General features: G+C 44.7%; 6 protein-coding genes across 6 annotated transcripts; 1 reads left to right on the top strand and 5 right to left on the bottom strand.

The window, feature by feature from the left end:
* Window positions 1–140: 140 nt before the first annotated feature.
* BYT42DRAFT_569663 (kinase-like domain-containing protein) lies at window positions 141–2,420 on the bottom strand. The gene is made up of 5 exons (XM_051568309.1): window positions 2,051–2,420; window positions 1,739–1,978; window positions 1,599–1,662; window positions 880–1,519; window positions 141–811 (listed from the first exon to the last, which is right to left on the bottom strand). Exons 1-5 carry the CDS (start codon window positions 2,352–2,354, stop codon window positions 449–451), a joined length of 1,611 nt encoding a protein of 536 aa, XP_051424040.1. The 5' UTR covers window positions 2,355–2,420; the 3' UTR covers window positions 141–448.
* Window positions 2,421–10,545: 8,125 nt separating this feature from the next.
* On the top strand, window positions 10,546–12,644 carry BYT42DRAFT_569655 (cystathionine beta-synthase). The gene is made up of 7 exons (XM_051568308.1): window positions 10,546–10,625; window positions 10,712–10,818; window positions 10,892–11,029; window positions 11,111–11,242; window positions 11,302–11,546; window positions 11,619–12,086; window positions 12,167–12,644. The coding sequence occupies exons 1-7, from the start codon at window positions 10,585–10,587 to the stop codon at window positions 12,524–12,526; spliced, it is 1,491 nt and encodes a 496-aa protein (XP_051424039.1). The 5' UTR covers window positions 10,546–10,584; the 3' UTR covers window positions 12,527–12,644.
* BYT42DRAFT_569653 (kinase-like domain-containing protein) lies at window positions 12,635–14,158 on the bottom strand. The gene is made up of 2 exons (XM_051568307.1): window positions 13,633–14,158; window positions 12,635–13,565 (listed from the first exon to the last, which is right to left on the bottom strand). Exons 1-2 carry the CDS (start codon window positions 14,146–14,148, stop codon window positions 12,936–12,938), a joined length of 1,146 nt encoding a protein of 381 aa, XP_051424038.1. The 5' UTR covers window positions 14,149–14,158; the 3' UTR covers window positions 12,635–12,935.
* Window positions 14,159–15,519: 1,361 nt separating this feature from the next.
* On the bottom strand, window positions 15,520–17,490 carry BYT42DRAFT_496073 (uncharacterized protein; the record flags this gene model as incomplete). Its single annotated transcript, XM_051564397.1, has 8 exons — window positions 15,520–15,648; window positions 15,813–15,966; window positions 16,046–16,215; window positions 16,280–16,459; window positions 16,544–16,594; window positions 16,651–17,018; window positions 17,176–17,275; window positions 17,347–17,490. Coding segments are annotated over 8 exons (1,296 nt in total), but the record flags the coding sequence as incomplete, so codon positions are not given.
* Window positions 17,491–17,861: 371 nt separating this feature from the next.
* On the bottom strand, window positions 17,862–19,551 carry BYT42DRAFT_336973 (uncharacterized protein). The gene is made up of 3 exons (XM_051563102.1): window positions 18,606–19,551; window positions 18,399–18,541; window positions 17,862–18,323 (listed from the first exon to the last, which is right to left on the bottom strand). Exons 1-3 carry the CDS (start codon window positions 19,306–19,308, stop codon window positions 18,012–18,014), a joined length of 1,158 nt encoding a protein of 385 aa, XP_051424036.1. The 5' UTR covers window positions 19,309–19,551; the 3' UTR covers window positions 17,862–18,011.
* On the bottom strand, window positions 19,485–23,588 carry BYT42DRAFT_496478 (Sec23-binding domain of Sec16-domain-containing protein; the record flags this gene model as incomplete). The annotated part of the gene is made up of 7 exons (XM_051564425.1): window positions 19,485–19,974; window positions 20,041–20,254; window positions 20,324–20,730; window positions 20,803–21,277; window positions 21,533–21,783; window positions 22,303–22,360; window positions 23,462–23,588. The coding sequence occupies 7 exons, from the start codon at window positions 23,586–23,588 to the stop codon at window positions 19,485–19,487; spliced, it is 2,022 nt and encodes a 673-aa protein (XP_051424035.1).
* Between the last annotated feature and the right edge of the window lie 323 nt (window positions 23,589–23,911).

Raw genomic sequence — 23,911 nt, 5'->3', positions numbered from 1 at the left:
TCATACTATGTCAACTTACAGCTGGTGATAAAGCGGTTCCCAGTGAGTCGCTGCTCATTTCACAAGGAAGAGAAGCCGTGCTTGCGGTGATCTTGTTGGTACTTCGAAATACGTAAATATAAGAAACTCTGCCAATTAAGTGAGGGACGGAAAATAGCGAGGTGATTTTATTGACATGATTGGGTAATGATGCTAGTAGTCTACTCGTGTCTTTGATGGATAGCGCACATGTTTTGACCTACTTTTGTCATAAAGATTTTTAAGGGCGGTTCGGAGGATGTTGGTAGAAGCAAATATTCATCTTCTGGGGTCAACGGTGACGCTTCCTGGCTGCTACAGGACGCATCGTCTCTGGCAAGGTCTTCGTTGCTCGACGTAGTAATTCGAGGCGGTCGCTGGATGAGCTCGTCGTACTTCTCTCTGTAACTGGCCGAAAAACTCCACTCATCTATTGAGCATGAATGTCATGAGAATTGACAGGCTCTTTTTTGTTTTCGATCGCCTGCGCCATACCTTCACTTTCATTACTGTCAAATGAGTTTCTGTAATCGTAATACTGCTGCTCAGAGGTACGCTGCAAATGTTTGCGTATATCCAATTCAGGCCTGGAAGCTAGGTAGCGTGCCAGGTTGTGTGGGCTAGCTGCTTTTCGGACAAAAGGATGCGCCAGCGCTTCTTGTGCCGACATTCGGGTCTCTGAATCTTTGATCAGGCAGCGGTCCAAAAAGTGATGAAAGTTGGAGGACCCAAGGTACGAACACCCAGCTTCACTTAAAGTAGGTGCCGGATCGTCAATAATGGCAGTAAAGATCTACATAAACCGAACACTTAGATCATCATCATTTCTCATTTTTTTTTCATAACAAATTGTCCAATTACTTTTAATGGATCTTGATAAGAAAATGGTGGTGCGCCCGAAGCCAATTCCAACGCGGTAATTCCAAGGGACCAAATGTCAACTTTGGTATCATAAGGATGGTGTAAAAGAATCTCTGGAGCCATCCAACAAGGGGTACCAACAAATGAACGTCGCGCTGCCTTTTTGGTCTGCCGAGTGGCGCCCGAGGCCGCATCATCTGTCGAATACGTTCGTCCAGGAACACGTAGATAGGAATTGCTTCCTTGTGCATCGGTTATTTCTGTGAATGTATCGATAGGGTTTTCTTGTATTGTGGCGGGAGAAATATGAACCGGTGAAGGGAATTCGTGTTGTTGGTGGGAGGCAATAGGAACCAAAGAGGGCAGGAGGAGCATGGACTCGAACGAGTCATTTAAAGACTCAATAGAGTTAGTGAATATTTTCGAGCGGTCCGATGGACGACGATCTGAGGGACGACGAGCGATCCTATCGTTTTGAACCGGCGAATACATCATTAGCAAATGGTTGCTGACACCGAAATCCGCTAGCTTCACTACGCCAGTGTCCCAATCCAGTAGCAGATTGGCCGCTTTGACGTCCCGATGAACTAAACCGTTTTGATGAAGATATTCCAAGCCGAGGGTCACTTGTCTTACGATGCTACAGAGGATGACGAGTAGATTATCAAATGTGAGCATCTTTGACACTTTTTCCTGAAAGCAAAGCTTGTGCTACTGACCATGCAACCAAGGATTCTGCTAAACCTTCATGGTACGAGCGGACTAACAAATCCAAGCAGGACCCTACATTTGGTGGTTTAGTATCGATGATTTTGTATAACCCTGCACAGTTACAGTAATTCATGGCAACTAATCCTACCAGCTGACATGATTGGTGTAACAATACATAATTGGGATGAGTACACAAAGCTTTGATGAACAGGCAGCAGATGTTTATGGCGGCATAGGGTCATGATCTGGATTTCTTTACGAAGCGCTTCAAGGCGAGCATCCCCATCCTCAAACCCATCCAACCGCTCAAGGTTCACGGTCTTGATGGCGATCATTGACCGCGTGGGTTTATGGATGGCCGAGAAGACACGAGCCGTGGCCCCTGAACCTATTCTTGAATGTTTAGTACACAGCTACATCGCCCAATGTCTAGAGAATTTATGTCGGGACGATATCACACCAATGGTTTTCACAATCTCATAATCATCCATCGATGAGGAAAAGTCGGACGTCAATGGGGAAGGGCGGTGGGGTGAAGCACGGAACGGCAGAGTCCATTTGGAAACGAGATCAGATAACGACCGCTGCCTTGAAAGTGCGACAACCGGTCTGGGTTCGCCTTCCGTGCCTGCTGAAGTGGTTCGTCTGGCTCGTCGTCGAATAGCCGACTGGAACATCTGGTTCAATGATTTTTGTCTCGAAAGACTAAGCTCCCCGTTGGCATGCACATGCTGAATGGATGATGAAGACCCCGCACGACTCATCCGTCAAAATACGATAAAATGAAAACTTGCGACAAAAATGTTCTATATAGAAAACGGGAAAGAGAGACGAACATTGCTATACAGCAAGTTTTATAGATGATAAAGTGTCAATAAGTAATTTATTGCTGGCTCCAAATAAAGTTAATTAAGATCAGAACTCAAAGTGGCATTACCAGATGACGAGACCTTTTTCGAAAAGGAGGGCCAAAGTCATACGATGAAAACTAGCTCATATCAAGGCCAAATTAAGGGGAGGTCGAATCCAGCACTTCATTCGCGGGGAGCAATGTCGCTTCAAACGAAGAAAAAACTCGTTCCTCCATTGAACGAACAACGGAAAAGCATAAATATCTAGTTAGTGGCTGAACCAATTTTCTTTTTGACAAGGTTGCCGAATTGGTGCGTTTTTCAACCACAGGATCTGGTGTCAATTATGTGCGTTTCAAAATCCGATTCCCACATCATTTGACAGACAACCTACATTTGTACAGAAACGGCTAGCTGTACGTTACCCGATGGGTCCATGCTACGGTAGCAGGATCGCAGTTCTATTTTTGTTAGACGTCATAGTCAGACTTTTTTTTCTTTGGTTCCATTCAAAGAGTGGTATGAAGGACAGGACCAGTGGTCTGGATTTTGGGTCGGCGTTTTCATAAATTACAAGTAATGTCATCTATAATTGACGGTTCCCATTAAATAGATCGGCAAGAGTACAAATTTATTCTGGACCGTGCCATGCTTCCTTTTGGGCCGCCGTGGTACTATCGAGCTCAATAGGTGCTACGCATGTCGATCCTTTCGGTCAGTGCCATTCGCCTACGTTGTGTTTCCGAGTTTGCCGTAGCTTTACGCGGCGCTTCTGGCAGCACTAGAACTCTGTCGTAAACATCCTAGTAAAGATTCAGCTCATCCTACCAAGATCCCAAACGCTATGCTCCATATAAAGATCCAGAAACCATGTCTCCCTTAATGAGTCGCTGTGGTCTTAATTTGACGTTTACTTGATTTAAGGAGATGTCTTATTTCACAGCGTACCATTAACTTCCTCTCTTCACAGAACTTGCCTTGGTTCACCTCCAAGTAATAAAAGTATTTTTATTCTTCAGAAATCAAATATGTTGCACCAACTATATAGTGAACGTCCCATGGACCTTCTAATCTGTTTGCTTTATTTAACTTTTGATAAAACCTCGAATTCTGGGGTTTAACCAACGATGTAAAGATATGTAAATAGACTTGAATGGGTTTCAGCAAATTTGTTTGGGATATTCATATCCATCAATTACAGATTCTGCAAAAGGTAACTTGAACGAAACCTACTGCAAGTACATTACCATATGAAAAGAAATAAATTCTGGTATAAATATCATATAGTATGGTATTCACTTCAAGGCAGAACCATCCATCCTTTCCATTCATCGCTACATGGAAAACGATGATTACCACTCATTTGACTGAGCATATGGAAGATAATCACAATACCCATCTAATACAAAAAGACATACCTTGTATGCACTTTGACACTTGTACCCGGGCACAAGTACGCTTTGGCATCATTGGCAGAACAATCAGCGACAATTTTTGTGAAATTGATCGCTGAAAATGTTAAAGCAGTGAATCTTTCGATCGTTTGGCTTCGAATTATGAAAGGTTATTCAAGTAAGGTTTGCTTTCCCATGCGATTCCAAAATACCATTCATTCACACTTTTTCAGAACCTGCTAAAAACGAAGGCCGAGAAAATTGCTCGTTATATTCATGATATCCAATGGTCTTGAAAGCTTGCCTGAGCGGCCGTCATCATCCGTTGAACGCACAGAATTGCTCAGTTCCACCATTGTTCGCGACTACCTTTTTTTTCCCTTGCCAGATGCTGTGGCCTATATTTTTTTTCACGATAAAGACTGAACAGAGATACAGGAATAAACGTCCAATAGGGGCGATTTATCGCAAATGCAGGATAGGAAGGCTAACACAGTGAACATAGACAATCTGAAGAAGAACTGGACAATGGACACTTTTTTGGATCATTAAATAAAAGGGATGCCAGCACTTCAATTTTTTTCGTTCTCTCCCTCACTCTCTCACTCTCTCTTTTTTTCACGCACAGTACTGGATACAATGCAAAGGTCTGGCGGCCTTTGTACAAGGAGATGAGATTATGGTAATAGCCGCAAGGAGGGACAACATAACACCATCGATAAATTGAAACATCTACTTTTTTTAGCGGACAGCGCAACGTTTCCACAGAACAGAGAGCGTCATGCTGTTCATCAAGTACAATCGCGCAACTAGCGACCTTTTAGCTCCTATGTGAAATATTCATAAAGAATAAAATAGAGTGAAAGTCCTAGAAGTGTTGTTTAAGTGAGTTGCGTTAATGATGTCTTTGAATAGCTTATGGGTTGTCTTTTGGTTTTTACAGTATATGGTTAAAAATTGATATTGAGGTTGAAAAGCTTGTGTTCTTTGCAAGTAGGAGGCACACACCACTTCGTTGTTTGTTGAATTTGCTTGGGAAAACGAAAGGCTAAAATGAGCAATAAAATTAAATGTACAATGTCACTTTCATCACACTTCCCCATTGGAAGCCATGGGTCGCGACGTGGCAGCGGCAGCCACACCAACACTGACACTGACACTGACATTGAGGACGAGAATGTGAATCACCCATTCTTTGTGTGTGATGAGTTGCACGGACGCTGACCTCTTGATGCTACAATTTTTTGGATGAGCAGTTCGAGAAGCTCTGAAGGATCGCGAGGCGGCCGAAAAAGGAGACGGTCTACCCACTTCTCATGCTGCAAGAGAGCAAAGCGTTGCTGATTGTTATGAAACTTTAGAATAGCAACAGCAATGAAACACAATGAAGCAGATAACTTGGTGAATCATCCAGTTCTCAGAAGGTCACAGTCCTCAGCCCACGGATTGCCTAATTCAAGTAGACGGTATAATACATTTGATCGTCATGTCGAGTTCTTAAACAGGCCAAAACACTGGTCAATTACATTATCATTATCATCCATGACAATTAGATGTGCTAAATGTTGATTATTTCCTTTGTTTTAGACCGTGAATGCAATCAACATAAAGATGGCAACTACCCGCTCATGAACCTCCTGGAACGCGCTCTCAGCATATTAGCTTGCCGCGTAGGTTAAAAACGGCTGAGTGATACGACTAAAAAACTGGATATTGCGGCTGGATACCGGCAGTGACCCTGTCAAGAAGCGATACGATAGCACCGATCGTAATTTGGCTGCGACTGTCAAACAGCTGACGGATCCATGGGCCAGGACAGACAGAACGATCATAGCTGATTCTTGGTTTGGAGCTCCGGAAATGACATCCATGCTTTTGGACCGTGGTGCTTCTCCCCCAAAAAAGCGGCCTCTCCTCTCTCGCAACTTGGCGTCCCATTTCCCTCATCAATACGGATGCCAAAATCTTTACGCGACTTATCAATTCTCGACTGATCACCCATTCCGACTCCCTGATCCACCGATATCAGACAGGGTTCTTACCCATCTGCGACATCGCCGACAATGATATACTGGTCCGGGTAATCATGGATCATGCCCTACAATTCGGTTCTTCCGACATCGGGCTTCTCCTAGATCAGGAGAAGGCTTTTAGCCGTTTTCATCCGGACTACCTCAAGGCCCTTCTTCATCATTTCCAAATTTCTTCCAATTATCATTTAACTGTATCCTTCGCCTCTTATCTTCCAGTCAATGGAGTCCCCGAATAAAGCATACGACAATACTGTATAAGTATGAAGGGCAACAACTGTTGAAGCACGCTGCCATTTAATGTGTTATTTCTCATGATGTGATAAAGCGTCGCTATTTTTTTTTTTTTTTTTTTTTTTTGATTTAAGAATATTTCTGGTCCATGGACCAATGCCAATATCCGATTTTTGGAACAATTTACAGCTTATACTGTTGGGAATCCAAAAAGTGATTCTTAAATCGAGAGAGTATTCTTAATCAAGTATTCCTTAATCGAGTGGTGACTGTACCGTCTACGTGAATGATGCGATCCGTGGGCTGGGGACGTGACCTTCTGAGAACTGGATGATTCACCATGTTATCTGCTTAATTGTGTTTCATTGCTGTTGCTATTCTAAAATTTCATAACAATCAGCAACGCTTTGCTCTCTTGCAGCATGAGAAGTGGGTAGACCGTCTCCTTTTTCGGCCGCCCCGCGATCCTTCAGAGCTTCTCGAACTGCTCATCCAAAAAATTGTAGCATCAAGAGGTCAGTGTCCGTGCAACTCATCACACACAAAGAATGGGTGACTCACATCTCGTTCTTGTCCTCATTGTCAGTGTCAGTGTCGGTTTTACTCCACTGTGTCATGAAACGCTTCACGAAGAAGAGTCATAAAAGGCAATTTCATTAAAAATCAAAACAGAAAAACATTTATAAATGTTTATCACCAATTACTGACAAGAATGAAGTCTCTAGTCTATCTTCGGATAAGCAATCTCTGAGATACGCATCACGAGATCGAAAATCATTACACACTGCCACTGTGACCCCTGGTTTCCAACGGGGGAGCTAAGAGGTTGCTGCATTCCCGAATGTGGTTCACCAGCAGCTGGGCGCTCTCTGCTCTATAGATGCGTTGGCCTGCCCGCTAAAAAACAAAAAGAAATAGATGATTTAGTTTAATTGATGATGTTATGTTGTCCCTCCTTGTGGCTATTACCATGAGTTTTGCCTCCTTTTATAAATGCCGCCAGACCTTTAAATTATATGGAGTCCTGCGCGTGAAAAAATGAGCCATGGTTCATTGTGTACACATGAAATACTTATAATGATCCAGACTCCGTCTTTCTATGATAATCCAATTCATAGACAAAACGAGACCTCCACAAGTTGAACAGGATTGTAGAATTAGTGATAGCGGCACTAGTGGACCAGAAAGGCAGCTTGCTGTTGTGATTGATGAGGAACTCCTGGAAGTTGGGTTGTTCAGTAGAGGAAACGTACGCTCGAAGTTCTGTAAAATAGAAAAACAGGCAGATGTGAGAGGATGTATCACGACAATCCATTTTGCTAAGCAATGTTTCATGATGACCAGAAAAATTCATCTTCATGGTTTATAGAGAAAAAGAGAGAGTGAGGGAGAGAACGAAAAAAATTGAAGAGCTGGCATCCCTTTTATTTAATGATCCAAAAAGGTGTCCATTGTCCAGTTCTTCAGATTATTTTTTTCACCGTGTCAGTCTTCTCCTATCCTGCATTTCCGATCAATTATGCCTATTGGACGTTTATTCCTGTGCCTTTGTTCAGTCTTTATTCTGAAAAAAATATAGAGCACGCCACCTGGCAAGGAAAGACAAAAGTAGTCGCGATTTGACAATCGTGGAACTGAGCAATTCTGTGTGTGCAATGGACAATGACAGCCACTCAGACGAGCTTTCAAAACCATCGGATATCATTGAATATAACGAGCAATTTTCTCGGTATCCTTTTTAACAGTTTCTGAAAAAGTGTGAATGAATGATTTTTTGGGATCGCATGGGAAAGCAAACCTTACTTGAATAACCTTTCGTAAGTCGAAGCCAAACGATCGAAAGATTCACTGCTTTAACATTTTCAGCAATCAATTTCACAAAATTGTCGCTGATTGCTCTACCAATGAAGCCAAAGCGTATTTCACCTGGGTATAGGCGTCAAAAAAGTGATGTATGTGGACGACGATTGCATCTTCTTGGTAGCATTGGGTCATGTTTTGCTATCTTTCTGTTGATATTTGGTGATTGTCCCTCTCTATGGATAAATTGTAGACCTGCATAAAAAAAGTCTTGCGAGAATAGAATTGGGGGGACCTATGGCTATCAAGCAAATCTAAAATGGTCTATGTCGCAAAAGCTTGAGAATTGAGACCTGATGCTCAATGATGATGTGGTCTTGCAATAGTTGTGCTTCCTGGTTCTTCCAAGTTCAGAAAAGTGACGAGCCTTATCTGCTCGACAAAATTGGTGCGATCTCTTCCGAGTAGAAAGTCAAGATGCTCTTTAGATGAGACGACGTCGGAGGGGTAGTGTCGCGATCGCCATTAAGAATGCGGTTCTCGATCTTCATATATTTCGTCTGCAACGCATGCTGAATAGCGCTTCGAATAATGAACGTTTGATGGCGCTTTTGTTGCTTTTTGGAACAAGGATCATCGAGGCGGATCACCAGGAGCTATCTGTGCTGAATCTTGTGGCACCTGGCCTCAAGGCAATGTTTATGAAGCACGGTTAAGGTCTATTGGACCCGCTGTGTCATGTTAAGCAGAACCCATGTGCCTTTGTAAAAGTTGGCGACTTTCTTCGATTGCTCTTTGGATCATACCTTGTTCATCACGTCGTTTTTCATCGCTACACTGTTGACTCAAAAATGGATCTGTTGCACGCTGCTTCCTAACAGAGCATTTTACTAATTTTTTGCACTATTTGATATTTAAACTTTTTATGAACAACGTCTAATGTAGTGGTGGCAAATTGACGTTTTTATTAAAGATGTCTAGAGGTGTCGCTGACGTCTAAAAGGCGGTGATCATTCTTTGCGATTACGTCTCATGAATAAAGAAAAAACATCGGATCGAATATCATATTCTTCGCAGCCAAGACAGCTCTGTTCTTCAGTTTATTGCGTGTTTCGCAAGAATAGAGCATAGGGTACTGCAATGGCACCGCTGAAGAGAATAACTATCTTTGATTGGATCCCTTCATGGTCCGTAATTGTCATTTAACAATCCCAAGGACAAAGATACGTGCACAGGATGTCACAGTACGCTTGCCTTTGACGAACTATGTCTTCTGTGATACCCATAGCAGTGGCTAATTATTTGAGTTAGTAGCTTGCTACACAGTAAGCATATTAGCCTGCTAAGGATCACCAATATCGGCAGCGGTTTTGCAGTTCGACAAGTTATTAATGCCGCGTCCTCGTTGATTTCTTTGGCAATAGGTCCGGCCACCACAGCAGAAGCAGCAATGGATACAAGGAGGAGCAAAGTTAGGAATTTCATGTTGAGCTCGTGGATATATTGTTCATCGTGTCGAAGTAAAATATATCGTTTTATACTACTTCTTATGAGGCATGTGTATCCGCTATAGTGCCCGCAAAATGAGACATGGTAAATAACATGTAATGAGATTTTTATGATTACATTAGTGCGAGAAACGTCGACTTTTTAATTGGGTTCTTCCATGCGGCATCGAATATAGCATATTATTCTGACCCGGCCTGACGCATTTGTTTTTTTCTCTGAAAAGCTTTGTGGGATTCGGCAATGCGGTAGTCTAGGTGGACGGATTTTACAGCGTCTTGTTACAGGCTAGTCATTTGAAAAGCAGGCAAATTATAAATCAATTTCTATGAAAGCCAATAAAGAAGGGAGGTGCGTTTCCATAGCGGTTAATGAGTTATAGTTCGCATACACAAAAAGAATTACCGTCATTGTCGCATCGACGCTGTCAGATCGGCACAATTTGTATATGAGTTAGAAATTTTCCTTTTGTTATGATATTTTATCTATCCGGCAGCGCCCTCACAAATAGACATGTACGTGAACCATAATGCGGGATATGAGACAATCCTGACCGCTTTACTTCGGGAAAACCTGCATCTGAATCAGCTATCCCCTTCGGCTTTGATACGATAGCTTATACTGTAACCGTTATATGGAATGCCTCGACATTCCTTCTGCGATCTATATCCGATCCAAAATATATACCGTTATTAAAAATATATCTGATATTGGGGACATTCAATACGTGACCATTGTTATGCTCTACCATGGATTACTTCTTTCAGAACTGGCCAAAGTCACAGTGAAGTTTCTTTTATTCGATCAGCAACATTTTTAGTCTAAAATCTGTCATAGAAGGGAATTCTAAAAAAAATGTTACATTTATAATTGTTTTTGAAAATGGTGAGTTCGCGTGGTTTTGCATTGCAACGAACAGCAAGTTCTTCACTCTGAGCCTGCGAAACGTTTTTAGTTGTTCAGAAATGCGACATCTGAAAATGAAGCAGATGGGGCGCAAAAAACAGAAAACTTAATTTGGTAGCCAAATTCGGAAACCATTGGTCAGGCTTGAACCGAAAAAAAATTATTTGTGCAAGAGCAGTCACGTTACGCCAAAAGCATTTTATAACTTTTTTTTCGCACGGTGTTTTCCGCTCCAACGTTCCACTTCCCCTTTCATCACTCAATTTTACCACGATGGTTTCCCCCGCTTACGACCAACATAATCACATCAAACTGTGAGTAGAGCATTTTTATTCAAAAGATATCCAAATCATTGGGATGTAGGTTTATTTATTATCAATATTCTGCCCTATATTTTCAGTACCCCTCGCCCCAAGATCCTCAACACCATCTTGGACAATGTTGGTCGAACTCCTCTTGTCCGAATCAACAAGATTGCCAAGGAGGAAGGATTGAAGTGTGAACTTTGTAAGTAGTTTTACGAGGACTGTGGCTCGTTGAATGTCATTATTTATCCCTGGTATGTTTTTTTGATTGACAGTGGCCAAGTGCGAGTACTTCAATGCCGGTGGTTCCGTCAAGGATCGTATCGCTTTGCGCATGATTGAAGAAGCTGAAAAGGCCGGTACCATCACCCCTGGTGTGAGCACCATCATTGAACCCACTTCGGGTAACACAGGTATGTAAAGAAGCCTCACGAGAATTCTTTTTTTTCTTTTATGGCGTGATGTTCTAAATTTTTTTTTCCACACAAACTCAGGTATTGGTTTGGCTTTGGCTGCCGCTGTCAAGGGTTACCGTGTCATTATCACTTTGCCCGAGAAGATGTCCCAGGAAAAGGTTGATGTTCTCAAGGCATTGGGTGCCGAGATCATTCGTACTCCCACTGAAGGTAATCGTCATACCCTTGCATTCATTTGCCACAATCAAACTGATTTTAGAAATTTGTAGCCGCATGGGATGCCCCCGAATCTCACATTGGTGTCGCCAAGAAGCTCCGCGACGAAATTCCCAACGCAGTGATCTTGGATCAATATGCCAACCCTTACAACCCTGTTGCTCATTATGATACCACTGCCGAAGAAATCTTGGAAGACTGTGATGGAAAGATTGACATGTTGGTGGCCGGTGCTGGTACTGGTGGTACCATCACTGGTATTGCTCAAAAGCTCAAGGAAAAATGTCCCAACATCAAGGTAAAATAATGGGGTTTGGAATGTGCGGGTGTGCTGTTATAGGCAGTCGACTCAACGTATTATTTTCAATAGATTGTTGGCGTTGATCCTCACGGTTCCATTCTTGCCGTTCCCGAATCCTTGAACACCGCCAGTGGTTCGTACCAAGTCGAAGGTATCGGTTATGATTTCATTCCCGATGTTCTTCAACGTGGTTTGGTGGATGAATGGTTCAAGTCGGAAGACAAGGCATCCTTCTTGATGTCTCGCCGTTTGATCCGTGAAGAAGGTATCTTGTGCGGTGGTTCCTCTGGTACCGCCATGTATGCCGCTGTCCAGGTGGCCAAGCAATTGAAGGAAGGCCAGCGTTGTGTGGTCATCTTGCCTGATTCCGTTCGCAACTACATGACCAAGTTCCTGAACGACGACTGGATGAGAGATCATGGTTTCACAGATGAAAAGTTTGAATCTCAGAGCTTCGAAAACAAGGCACAAAAGGACTTTGGCTCCGCCACCGTGGAAAACTTGAAACTGGCTCCCGCCGTCACGGTTGACAGCGAGGTAAAATAATAGAGATTGGCCTGTTGTTACACAAACTTGCTGGATACTGATGGATGTGTGTGTGTGATTTATGATTTTAGACTACCTGCAAGGAAGCTATTGAACTGATGGAACAAAATGGATTCGATCAATTACCCGTCACGGCTGGTCCTCACCGACGATTGAAGGGTTTGGTGACCATGGGTAACATCCTTGCCCGTATGGCGTCCGGTCGTGCTCAACCTACCTCTTCCGTGTCCGATGTCATGTTCCACTTCAACGAAGGTCGCAAGTTTGAGGAATTCACCGTGAAGACTCCCTTGACTCAGTTGACTCGCTTCTTCGAGAACAACTCCAGTGCTTTGGTCACCGAAAAGAGCGATGATGATGATTTGAAGGTGAAGCACGTCGTCACCAAGGTCGACTTGCTCTCCTACCTCGTCAAGAACGTTAAAGCTTAAAAAAAACCAGCACTGATTCACCTATAGAATTACATTTGCATGATTCATGGCCTCGTATACACAGCATCTATCTATAATTCCATTCCTATTTTCATTCAATATACAAACCTTATCCCATACAGATTTGCTATCCGAAAGCTGCACTTGAGCACAAAAAAAAAACATTACTTTGCATGGCACTGTGCAGAGGCACATTTGAAATGATTACACATTTAAACATTCTTTTGGATCCCCATTGTCGAAACAAGATGACGCAACGCAGTGTAATCGTAGTATGACTGATCGTGAGCGTCGAATTATGGTGGAGTTTTATATACAAGTGGTTGAATGATTAGGTAATACGGGTATGATACATTGATGATGCGAGAGACACGGTTGTTGAGGGAAAAAAAAAGGAAGTAAAATAATGTTATAAGCGACGTGTCGACAAGTGGTGATGGACTTGTTGCTGAGAGTCTTTACAACGGACGCAAACCGGAATGGATTTCACCCAGTCATCGACAAGAAGGTCGCTTGAACTAATACGAGTTTGCGGATTGGGGTCGAGCATTCGGTACAGGAGTCGACGGAGATGCGATGGGAGATTTTTAAAGTTTGCAAAAGAGCGCGACTGGAAGTGTTGCAGGTAAGTTCGGAAGGCACGATCGACCGTCCGTTGAGCACGGTGCCATGCAAGACTGTGAGTCCACAGACAAATGGCTACAACCCCGACGGACCAAACATCCGCTGCTGCGCCCCAATACACATGATCTGGTTCGAATGCTTCCGGTGCTATATAGGGTTCCGATCCAACAAGTCCTCGCGACTGATGAGGCACCGATTCCCACGCACAACGATACACATCGGCTACGCCAAAATCGGTAATTTTAAGCTTGCCATCCATCGTCAACAGGATGTTTTCGGGCTTGATATCACGATGAGCCACGCCCACCGAATGCAGATAAGCCACGCCTTTGAGGATCTGTTTCAAGCTACAAGCGCGCTCCACTTCGGTCATATGACCATCCATAATGCATGAGAATAGATCACCGCCAGGACACTACAAATAATGAATCCGGCATTAAGATGACAATCCAATGCATCAGGCCTTTTTGGTATTAACATACGTATTCCATCACCGTGCAATAGCGTTTCTGATCGTTGAGCACCAGATCAATTGTTTCCACGATATTAGGATGCGAAAACGTGGATGAGATACAGAATTCACTGGTCAATTTCTTCATGTAATCCTTCTCTGATTCTTTCGCCGAGCGTTTTCGGAATTGTTTGATGGCGTACAACTTCTGGCAGCCGCTAACTTGCTTGTGACAGACAAGAATCTCCGCCGTTGATCCATGGATAAGGCGTCGAAAGCTTTCACCGTATTCGTGCACGCTGCCTGTATCTCGACGATACTTTGACAGACACGGTCTTGAGGCGGACACCGAAGAGGGAGGCGTAGGCAGATCGGCAACAGCTACGTTGGATAAACCTGCCATGGACGACCGATCACCACACGCACGATCAGTGGAAGCCGATCCTGCTACCGATGATCGGGCCGATCCAGTAGGAGATCGTTGGCGGTCTTCTCTATGAGTAGAATGCAGAGACAACGAATGGCTTAACGATGCCAAACTGACCATCACAAAGAGTACATCTATGGAAGAAAAGAATTTTTTTTTTTTCAAGCCTTTTTATGAAACTGATTGGAACTGTGACTTCCAATTTCGGAAGTTTGCTTGATTTGGTGATGGCATGCAGACGTTTTTTTTTTTTCTTGAGGGCGATCTCCGCCAATTTTGGCTAGCCAACAGAAACATGCCATCTTTTTTTCAAAAAGCGAGACAAAAGTAACGTAATTGCTAAAACGTGGCTTTCATTGAAAAAGGTGGGTTTAATGGCATCATCGATTGTACTGGCTTAAATATAACATCGACAGTTTCAAAGGGACATTTATACCCATACAATTAACATTACCCCAATTTGTTCAATAGACTTTGCCAATGTGGTCTCGACTGTCATACAAACAGGTGAGCCACCTAAAACTGAGGCACTGAAGCCAAACAATCATGTCATACCGTAAAAGAAAGTTAATTATTAATCCACCAATTTAGGAAAAAAAACCATTAGGGAAAAAAAAATACGATGGAACTCCGGGAAGTCTTGGCTTTTATCATGGTGGCTTTGAAGACATCATCACATAAACTAGTGCCAGTGGGGTTCGGCTACAACCATTGGCCGCTTTTTGCATGCATGCCGATATATGTCCTTACGATATTCGGCTAGTCTGGGAGAGAAGCGTTTTGACCAAGAAATCATATCGAACGTCACAAAGAATTATCATGGAAAATTTTATGGAGCTATTGCTCATTCTTCAAATGAAAAAGTGCAGTCCCTATTTCAGTAAGTGGTACCAATAGAAAAAACCACTCATTTATTACATTCACATGATCTTTTTGTTGAATGTAGCTTGTTGGTGGGCGCTGTCATTGTATAGCTGGCCAAACTCAGATGGGATAAAAATTTGCCACTGGGGGAGGATCGGAAAGTCAAAAATTCCATTGCTGGAACATCAGTCGAGCGTCATCGGACGTTTAATGAGATACTGTCGCTCCCAGACCGCTAAGCTATGTCCCTGGCGAAACGGCAATACATTGTGACGGGCTGGGTCAGAAGGATCTCCTGATGAAACCTTCCCCGCTGCGTGGAACCTGACATGTCTTTCTTGACAAAAAGTCAATCCGCTGTAATTGTATCGTAAAATGTAGGAAAATCAAATAAAATAAGGATATATGACAATAGTAAAAATATGTACAAGAATACGTAGCCATGAACCATCATTAGAACCCTAAATAGCTGTATTCACCGAGATACTCAGGTGATGCATAATCCGTATCGGCGTAATAAGGAAACTGACTTGCCGTTCGAATGGCTTCAAAAGGATGGTCGGTAGAATGATGATCTAACAAGTAAAAAACCCGTCAGTAATCTGGAAATGAGTAAATACGCCAGAATCACGACAAACCATTGGAAAACGTTCCGGCCGCCATGCATTTACTGCATAAATCAATTTCTTCGCTCACATCGCACACAGTGCATTTATACCGTACACCAACAATAGGTTCTATTCCGCAGCCATCGCACTATGATCATTGGTAAGTTTACGGCGTACCGAAAAAGCGCTTTTTATCATTTTACGAACCGCATAACCCTCATGAATCGCTTCACTCGCGGCAGCATCATTCATGGTGGTATCCAAACTCGGCACGCCAGTGTTATCCTATGTGGACATACCCATTAGTCGTACCGAAAACGAACCATGCCTGCCCGCGTTCAACAATACCTTTTTCCCAGAATTTTTTGCCACATCAAGCATTGCTTCTTTAATGTCCGTATCTTCTTCATCCGACATGAGTAATGCAGGCGGAGCCTGAGAGGTAGAGTAGTATCCTCCGGAGATTCTAAAAGACAAGAAGCATAAGCCAATTCAATTTTTTTTTTTTTTTTTTTTTACAAGTAGCAACCATCCGTTTTTTCTACCTGCTATTTGTTAAACCGCCTGAGACAAAGGCATTATAGCCTGAGCCGCCTCGACGTACAGCTGGTCGTGCACGATTGCCAGCAGCTTTGGATTTCGGTTTGGAAATTTTGCCGTGGCGAGACTTGGCTTTATGACTTCCACCGCGATCCGATTTTGGCAAACAAGAGGGCTACACATTTTGACAACGGATTAGCACCTCATAGATTTAGAAAATGGATCAACGACGTTTTTACCGGTATAGTAATTCTTCCAGGCACAGGGAGTCCCAGCTTGGCCAGTTTGATAAAATATTTTTGAACGCGACTCGCAACTTGTCGCGGCGTTCGTGTACCAAGCGCAGCCGAGATTTTATTGAACCGCTGCGCTTGAACAGGCTCATCAGGATAAATCTCGAGTAATTCTTCCAAACGACGCTGCCAAAAAAAAAGGACAAAACATTAATTTTGCTTATCTCTACTGCTCGCCACGAATAAAGCTCAAGAACGGCGTCCTCTTACCTGTTCTTCATCGGACCACGGTAGATTATGCGTAGCCAACTTGTTGTCGTCCTATCATATAATGAGTTTTTCAAAACATTTGGAACGGAAATTACTCTTGTCCTTACGGTAGATGATAATTCTTCAGAAAGACGTGGTTCAATTGATCTGAAGCGGAAAGAAGGCGCTTTTTCATTGTATCGGACATCATGGACCGGTGACTGAGGAGCGAGGGGTGATTGGGTTCCATTCTGTGCCATTGACGTGCGGCGCTTGCCTTTGCCTTTGCCCATTCCACTTTGCACAGACTGCTCTTCGTCAGACTCTTTATCTGATTCCTCGGATACAGATCCTGCGCGAGAGGGGACTTGTCGTAACGCTTGAGTTGCTCTAGCTAAATCGCGACTCAATGCTTTCGCCGTAGGAGTCATGGTCGGTGTAGTAGCCGTAGGCGTAACGATCGTATCGAGAGAATTCTGGTACAGTATTAGACATTCTTGTATGCCCTGACAGAGGATGACAGCAGCAACTTACTCGGAATAATTTGGGTTTGTTGTTGTGGTTGTATTGTTCCGATAATGCTGCCAGTGCAGCTAAAGCAGTAAAGTCATATGAATAACTAGGCATTGACATTTGCATCATTCTTTCATTACCTGCTTTTTGTGCCAACCGAGTTTCGGGTATAAATCGATACTTATTCCAGTCGATTTCGGGAACGCACACAACACGTTGCAATTGTGGCACACGCCGCTGCTGATTCTAATTTTTTTTTCCCTTATCAGAACAAAATATTAAAAAGACACCTTTTACTATCGAGTTGATACCTTGTCGCAAAGATTGGATACAAACTCAAAAGGCTCTTGCATAGCTTTCTCTTTCAGACGGTTGAGCGTTTCTAAATCTTTGGTAGCTTGCTTCAACTGATGCCGGAGTACATCGAGAGCTTTAAGCACCGTTTTAACACTGTAACAAGCGGATCAGAAATCGATATACAGTTCCATAGTAACTATGCCCACCATACTCTTCATTATCATTGGCGTCTGTGTCTTGACGAGATTCCTCGCTTGTTTTGTCGGTCATGGTTTCGTGTTCTTTCAAGTCACCATTGCTGTCAGTGGGTGCTGGAGATGCGACTGAGAACTTTCTGATCTCATTGGGAAGCGATGGATCCGATGGTAATGCATCATTCGCACTTGTAGGTGTGACATTCAACTCTGTGATCGCAGGCATAAAATGTAAAACGACGCAAAACTGAGTTGATTCGGGATCACTCAATTTTGACAAGGAAAAAAAAAAAAAAAAAAAAAAAAGAACGACCGCAAACCAAAAATGGAAATCGGCGTTGGTTGGCAGCGGACAGACCAACTGGTGAAGCAGCGATAACTTGTTTAAATTTTTTTTTAGCAAGCATATTATCGACTCCATATTTTCTTGAAAGTTTCAAAACTTGCTTTAGCAGGATATACATAACTGATTATATATTTATAAATTAGCTTGGCGGTTGATTGAATACATCTACATAGCGGGACCGCATAGGCTTTCTACCGGCGCCTGTTCGTCGGCCTCCGCTGGGTGGAGGAGTGGAGAAGGTTGGTGTTACTGCAGTAGGCGGGCTGTTGGTAAGACCAGGACTAGTAGTCGCTCGCGCAAGTCCAGGAGGAGGTGGCAAACCGGCACCAGACGGTGGAGCCGTAGCTTGACCCATGGACGGCGGTGCGGCAGGCGATAATGCTCGCGCCGTAGGAGTCGATGCAGCTTTAGGTGGAGGTGGAGGTGGCGCTGGAGCAGGTTGCGAATCGGCCTATAAAGTGACGCATGTTAAAATATGGGATATTTTCTCTCTTTTTTCTTGGATGGGGCAAATGATAACACGTACCAGCTTGTTAACCCAGCGCTTCTCCTTTTCGTCATAGTAGAAATGACTCTCTTCACCAAGATTGGCCTTGACGGCTTTCTTTTCCTCCTTATCATCGCCCGAAGACCGAGAGAACAGGGAGAATAAGCCCCAGCCTTTTCGAGCTATCAAAATAATTGACAATGAGTTACCATCATCCTCGTATTTCAAAAGAAAAAAAAAATTTACCTGGTGCCGCTTCCTTTTTCGCCTCCTCCTTCTTGGCATCGGCCTGGGTCGTGTCTTCGGTCGGTTTGGAAGCATCTTCCGATGGTGCTGCAGGTTTGGTTTTGCGTAAAGAGGAATTACCGAGGCCAAGACCATCATCCTCATCATCCAAAAATGACGTGTTGGCTGTGGTACTTGGCTCGTAGCTACTTGGTTGATACGATGTCGTGGTCTCTGTTTCTTGACCCGAAGGATCGATATGAGATTGTTCTGCATGAGACTGCCATGTACCGTGGGTATCGGCTTGATGCACTTGTCCCGCACCGTTAAAGTAGCCGTAAGCGGATTGCGATGTGGTCAAAGGGGGTCCTTGTTGCTGGAAAGGTGACTGAATACCGCGTGGAGGTGCTGCAGCGGCGGTATCGGCGGGAGCCGCAGCAGCAGTGGTATCATCCGTATAATTTTGATTGGAGCTGAGATCTCCGTTGTAACCGTATTGATAGCCTTGACCATAGCTCGGTTGATACGCCGATTCTTGGGTCTCTGCGTAAGCATTCTGGGTAGGGACAACAGCGTCACTGCCGGTAGGGCCATAACCGCTTAACGGAGTAAAAGGTTTAGGGTAGTATCCTTCGGACGCCATGGAGGCCGTGGGCGTAGCCGCACGTCGCATGGCTTCGGGACCCACACTACTTCTTCCGTTACGGAAATCAAACGCGGACATGCTTCTCGTGGGAACACCTTCCGCCAGAGCATCGTATGGACGAGCAATGATTTCTGTCGATTTTCTACCGGGAACTTCGGCGGCAGGCACATCGTCTTCACCACTGACAAACTTGTTGAATTTGCCTTCGAGGGAACCCCATAAGGAGTCCAAGGAGCCCTTGGAAATCTTGGCCTTCAACCATCCACCCGCATCAGCGCTGAAAAAAACAATGACAAGCAAAAACCGATTGTTAGATTCTCTGGTTCCTCAATCAAATACTTTGCGAAATAAAAAATTGAAGATACAAACCCAAAGCTGTTACCACTGGCCATCTCACACAGTTGAGCGAATTCTTTCAGCTTCTCCACCAGATGCTGATGCAGATACGGACTTCCCTTGGTATACGTCTTGATACCGTTGGCAATAGCTTCGCAGTAACGCTGAGCTTCCCCAACGCAACCCATATCAGCTAGCCATAACGCGTGAGCAAATTTGTATCCTTGCAAGAAGGGCAGTGGTACGGGGGACGATTGCTTGGTTGCCAGGGCAAATTCGTACAGTTCAGTAAGATATAACGCATCCAACTGGGTATAAGCGTGTGGTCCTTGAGCTCCGATCAGCGTGAGACGAACGTTGACTGCATCGATACCCGAGTGCACCGATGTTTGCGGCGAAAGCAGATAACTAGAAAGCTTGTCAGTTTTATGTTGCCACTTTCAAGTGTTTCGGTGCAAATTTTTGACTATTTACCAGAAATGAGCAGCTTCAATCCATCCTGCGGTTTTGAGAAGATCGCCAATCGCGGTAATTGCCTCTGCATCACGTGCAGTCCTGTTGGCCAGAATAAGTCCCAAAGTCTCTGTCCAGTGACTCAACTGATCGGGATCAATCACAGGTGCTGCCGTGGCGGCACCGTAAGGCGTATTAGGACGTTGTAACGGCTGATTGCGCGTTAATTCTGAGACTAAAATACATCAGTGCATGTTAGAACCGTCCACCCACAAAAATAACCCGATACCTGAGCAATCCTTACCGGCCGCCGCTCCTGATCCGGCAAACAAAGAATAGAGCACACGCAATGACTGTTTATCACCAAGCACATGTTGATACACCCGGCTTTGCTTGACTTCAGGTGTTACGGCTAGTTCTCGTTCAATGAATCCTGTCACAACCGTTTTCCACAGATCCTTGTTGATGCAACTGCTCAGGATCAAAGCATGCGCCCACAAATCTTCTTGCATAGCATATTCAACGGCACCGTCCCGATCACCATTCAGAAGGAGTCGCTGCAACTTGTCGAGAATAAAGGTGGATCGATCATCGTCATTTTCCGTGGAAGGCAATTCTTGTGCATAGGCAGGCACACTGAACGTGTTTTGCTCGTCTTCGGTGACGGCAGGCAGCTGCAATAAACCACGAATAGCGTTGTCCATTGCGCTTCTAAATTAAAATAAAATGTGAGTATCACGTCAGTGAACGACGCCAGATAAATAAAGGATTTGATAAGCTTACCCATCACCAATGTGTCCTTCGTTTTCGATGAGAGTTTGAACAAGCTTCCACAGCAACATCTTATTTTTCATGTGGGTGTGTTCATGCGATCCTTCTGCCAGTGTGGATAATGTAACGTTGAATTCTTCAATGCGCTTGTGCATATACGCAATGACCTCTTTCTTCTTTGACTTCACATTCATCTTTGAATCCATCAGCACGGGTCCGACAAATTCAGACAAGCTACTCAAGGCAGTGTGTTGATCCCCCAGTACAGATTTGAGTGACTTGATTTGAATAACGCTCGGCATACGTTTCGTGATCGGCGCTCGCTGTTCATAGCTCGTATTGGTAAATCGCTGAACCGTCTGCGGGAACATGACACACAGCTTGCCACCGAAACCAAACGATACAAGCGGACATCCTTTTCCACGTTGAAGTGGGTCAGGTGGAGCCGCTGAAACGTCGGCCGCAGAATACATGTCATTGGACACCCCTTGTTGATCCATCACACCTGGCTCTTGAGCTCCATAAGCGCCGGTTTCCTCCATGGTGGCTGGAACAGTTGCAGGCTGATTTCCGTAGAATGACGCGGCCGCCGTTCCATATCCAGCGCTATACTGAGAGTTGTCTTGGTAATAGGAGCTGGTTTGTCCAGCGTACAGATTGGGAGCTGCGCCATTCGCGGTAAGGGAGGTATCATTGGCCGGAGCATACATACCGGTGGCGGTACTGATGGGCGTGTAGGAACTGTAAGGGGCTGCTGGAGGTGGAGATAAGGCCGTTGCCGGAGTGCTGGATCTCGAAAAGCTTCCCAAGGGCCGACCACATTCGCAGCAGAATTTTGCTTTGGCTTTGTTTTCACCTTCACAGAGTTGATCAGGACAGGGGTAAAGCATTTCCGGTTGCGGTGACGCCAATCGTTGGGTGATGGGAGTCATGACGCGTTCAACAGGCGGTGGCGCCAACGAAGGAGTCGGTTGTCGTTCGGGAGCCGTCGTGCTACGGTCTGCAGGTGCGTAACGAAGTGCAGCCACGGATTCCTCCGTTGTCATCACGCCACGATCGATCGATCGTCTTGGCTCGGGTTCGGGTTGCTGCATGGTATCAGGCATGTAGCTGGCTTCAAAAGTCGCAATCTGTTCATTTTGCATCAAGTTTGTCACAGCATTGACATCGTGTCCATAGCCCGGTTCCTGTGGCGGATGTTGCGTCACTGGGAAATCGTCATGAGCTTCAGTCTGTTGCAATGGTTGATACACGGATGTAAAGTCATTCTGAGCTTGGTCCTGCGGCTGGTACATGTTGGACACATCAGATATTTCGTGTTGTGTCTCTGGCTGATATGTCGCGCCATAGTCATTCTGAGCTTGATCTTGCGGCTGATACGTCGCGCCATAGTCATTGTGGGGCTGATACATTGCAGAGTAATCTTGATGGTAATGATCCTGTTCTTGCGGTTGGTATTGAGTCAATGGCTCATTTTGCTGCTGCAAACCGTAAGCATGCGTATAATCGGACTGTTCGCCGTAGTGCGGTGAATAGCCTTGAGTGGTAGGACCGTAGGGTGCATATTCTGCTTGCTCATCCGAGGCCACATGCTCAGGGTAAACCAGTTGGGCCTCATTCGTACCTGCATCCCCTGTTTCCTTGGTCGTCTGCGGTTGGTACATACTTGTCAGAAATTCCTGCTCGAATTGCTGCGATGACGCCTGATCCGCATCTGGAAGATAGCTCGTTTGAAGATCGACCATTCCACTTTCAGGCTGATGTAAGCTGTCTTGAGCTAGCAATTGTGCTACGTAGTCTGACTGGGATGCATCTGGTGCCGTTACTGGTGCCGCATTTTTCCCCAAGGCATGATGCATCTCTTCCTCCCCAGCTTGCTTTGTGTCTCGCGATACTTCTCTGTGAGTATGATTCTGATCTGCCAACCGTGTTTCCTGTGGTGGTTGCGGCTGTTCGGTTCCCTTTGTCTCTGCCAAGTCTTCTGTTTGTGCAGTCTGCGCGTTCGGCTGTTGCACGTCCGTCAGACCTTGTTCTTTCGATGGCTCCAATTGTTCTGATCCTGCTGATGGTTGCAACAACTCCGTTTCTGTCTCCTTTGGATAAAGAATATCGTCCAGCTGATCGGGTTGATTTGCCTGATATTGTCCATCTGATGCCAATGACTGGTGCTGCTGCACTTCCACAAAGTTTTGTTCTTGTCCCTGAGAAGATAATGCCAAAGGTTCATAACCCTGGTAAGATGCCATTTGCTGTTCCGATGGCTCGTCGGCTGGTGCCGAGACGCCTTCAGTGGCTGCTGCTGGGTACACCTCGGATTGGGCAAACGGATCGTAGGCAGATTCGGAAGCCAAGTGGGATGAAGTATCTGCCTGTTGTGGGACCGGCTGTTGTTGTGCCAAATCTTGTTGTACTGGTTGTTGCTGCTGCGTGAATGCTGGTTCGACGGGTGCCAGTGATTCCGGTGGCTGTGCGGCATTAGGAGCATATGGATCGTAACTGGGTTGCTGCATGTCGTTATTTCCATACATCATCGAAGGATCATCGAGTGGCTGTTGCTGCAGTTGTTGATGTTGTTGCTGACCGTAAGGGTCATAGCCTTGGGATGCATAGTAATCCGTATATTGTTGAGGATCGTATTGGTCCTGAGTTTGGTATTGACTATAATACTGACTCATGTCATATTCTTGGTTCGTATTAGGATCATAATAATGAAGGAGGCCTTGTTCATCATAATAATAATGGACGTTGGGATCAAACTGCTGCCACTGATTTGGATCATACTCGTATTGCTGTTGCATATAATCCTGCGACTGATAGGATTCCATGTGGTGCGGGTCGGTGTTTGCAAGTGCGTGTGGATCGTATCCTTGGTGACTGCCCATCGCGTTACTGTGTAACTCCTGTGTCTCCTGTCCCTCCTGTGGCTGCTGTGATAAATTATCGAAGAAGTTGTCAGTGGTTTGCGAATGCTGGAATATGGAAGCAGCCGAAGCGTCATTGTGGGCTGTCATGGGGACCTGCGACGACGGTGGGTACTGTTGTCCCAGGTTGTCAAAAAAGTCATGAGAAGCGCCTTGCATGGATGAATGTTCAAAAAGCGAAGCGGCTGAAGCATCGGCTG

This window comes from Radiomyces spectabilis, assembly GCF_025331425.1.
Source record: "Radiomyces spectabilis strain NRRL 2753 chromosome Unknown BYT42scaffold_6, whole genome shotgun sequence".
Classification (NCBI taxonomy): domain Eukaryota; kingdom Fungi; phylum Mucoromycota; class Mucoromycetes; order Mucorales; family Radiomycetaceae; genus Radiomyces; species Radiomyces spectabilis.
This window is presented reverse-complemented; position numbering and strand designations above follow the sequence as displayed.

Coding starts and splice junctions, on each gene's coding strand:
- BYT42DRAFT_336973 (XM_051563102.1), bottom strand. CDS start 19,308: ATGTCCGCGTTTGATTTCCGTAACGGAAGAAGTAGTGTGGGTCCCGAA. Junction 18,542..18,605: donor GAAAAAGGAAGCGGCACCAG/GTAAATTTTTTT, acceptor TTATTTTGATAG/CTCGAAAAGGCTGGGGCTTA. Junction 18,324..18,398: donor AGCGCTGGGTTAACAAGCTG/GTACGTGTTATC, acceptor GTCACTTTATAG/GCCGATTCGCAACCTGCTCC.
- BYT42DRAFT_569663 (XM_051568309.1), bottom strand. CDS start 2,354: ATGAGTCGTGCGGGGTCTTCATCATCCATTCAGCATGTGCATGCCAAC. Junction 1,979..2,050: donor TGAGATTGTGAAAACCATTG/GTGTGATATCGT, acceptor ATTCAAGAATAG/GTTCAGGGGCCACGGCTCGT. Junction 1,520..1,598: donor GCAGAATCCTTGGTTGCATG/GTCAGTAGCACA, acceptor CATCCTCTGTAG/CATCGTAAGACAAGTGACCC.
- BYT42DRAFT_569655 (XM_051568308.1), top strand. CDS start 10,585: ATGGTTTCCCCCGCTTACGACCAACATAATCACATCAAACT. Junction 10,626..10,711: donor CAACATAATCACATCAAACT/GTGAGTAGAGCA, acceptor CTATATTTTCAG/TACCCCTCGCCCCAAGATCC. Junction 11,030..11,110: donor ACCCACTTCGGGTAACACAG/GTATGTAAAGAA, acceptor ACACAAACTCAG/GTATTGGTTTGGCTTTGGCT.
- BYT42DRAFT_569653 (XM_051568307.1), bottom strand. CDS start 14,148: ATGGTCAGTTTGGCATCGTTAAGCCATTCGTTGTCTCTGCATTCTACT. Junction 13,566..13,632: donor ATTGCACGGTGATGGAATAC/GTATGTTAATAC, acceptor CATTATTTGTAG/TGTCCTGGCGGTGATCTATT.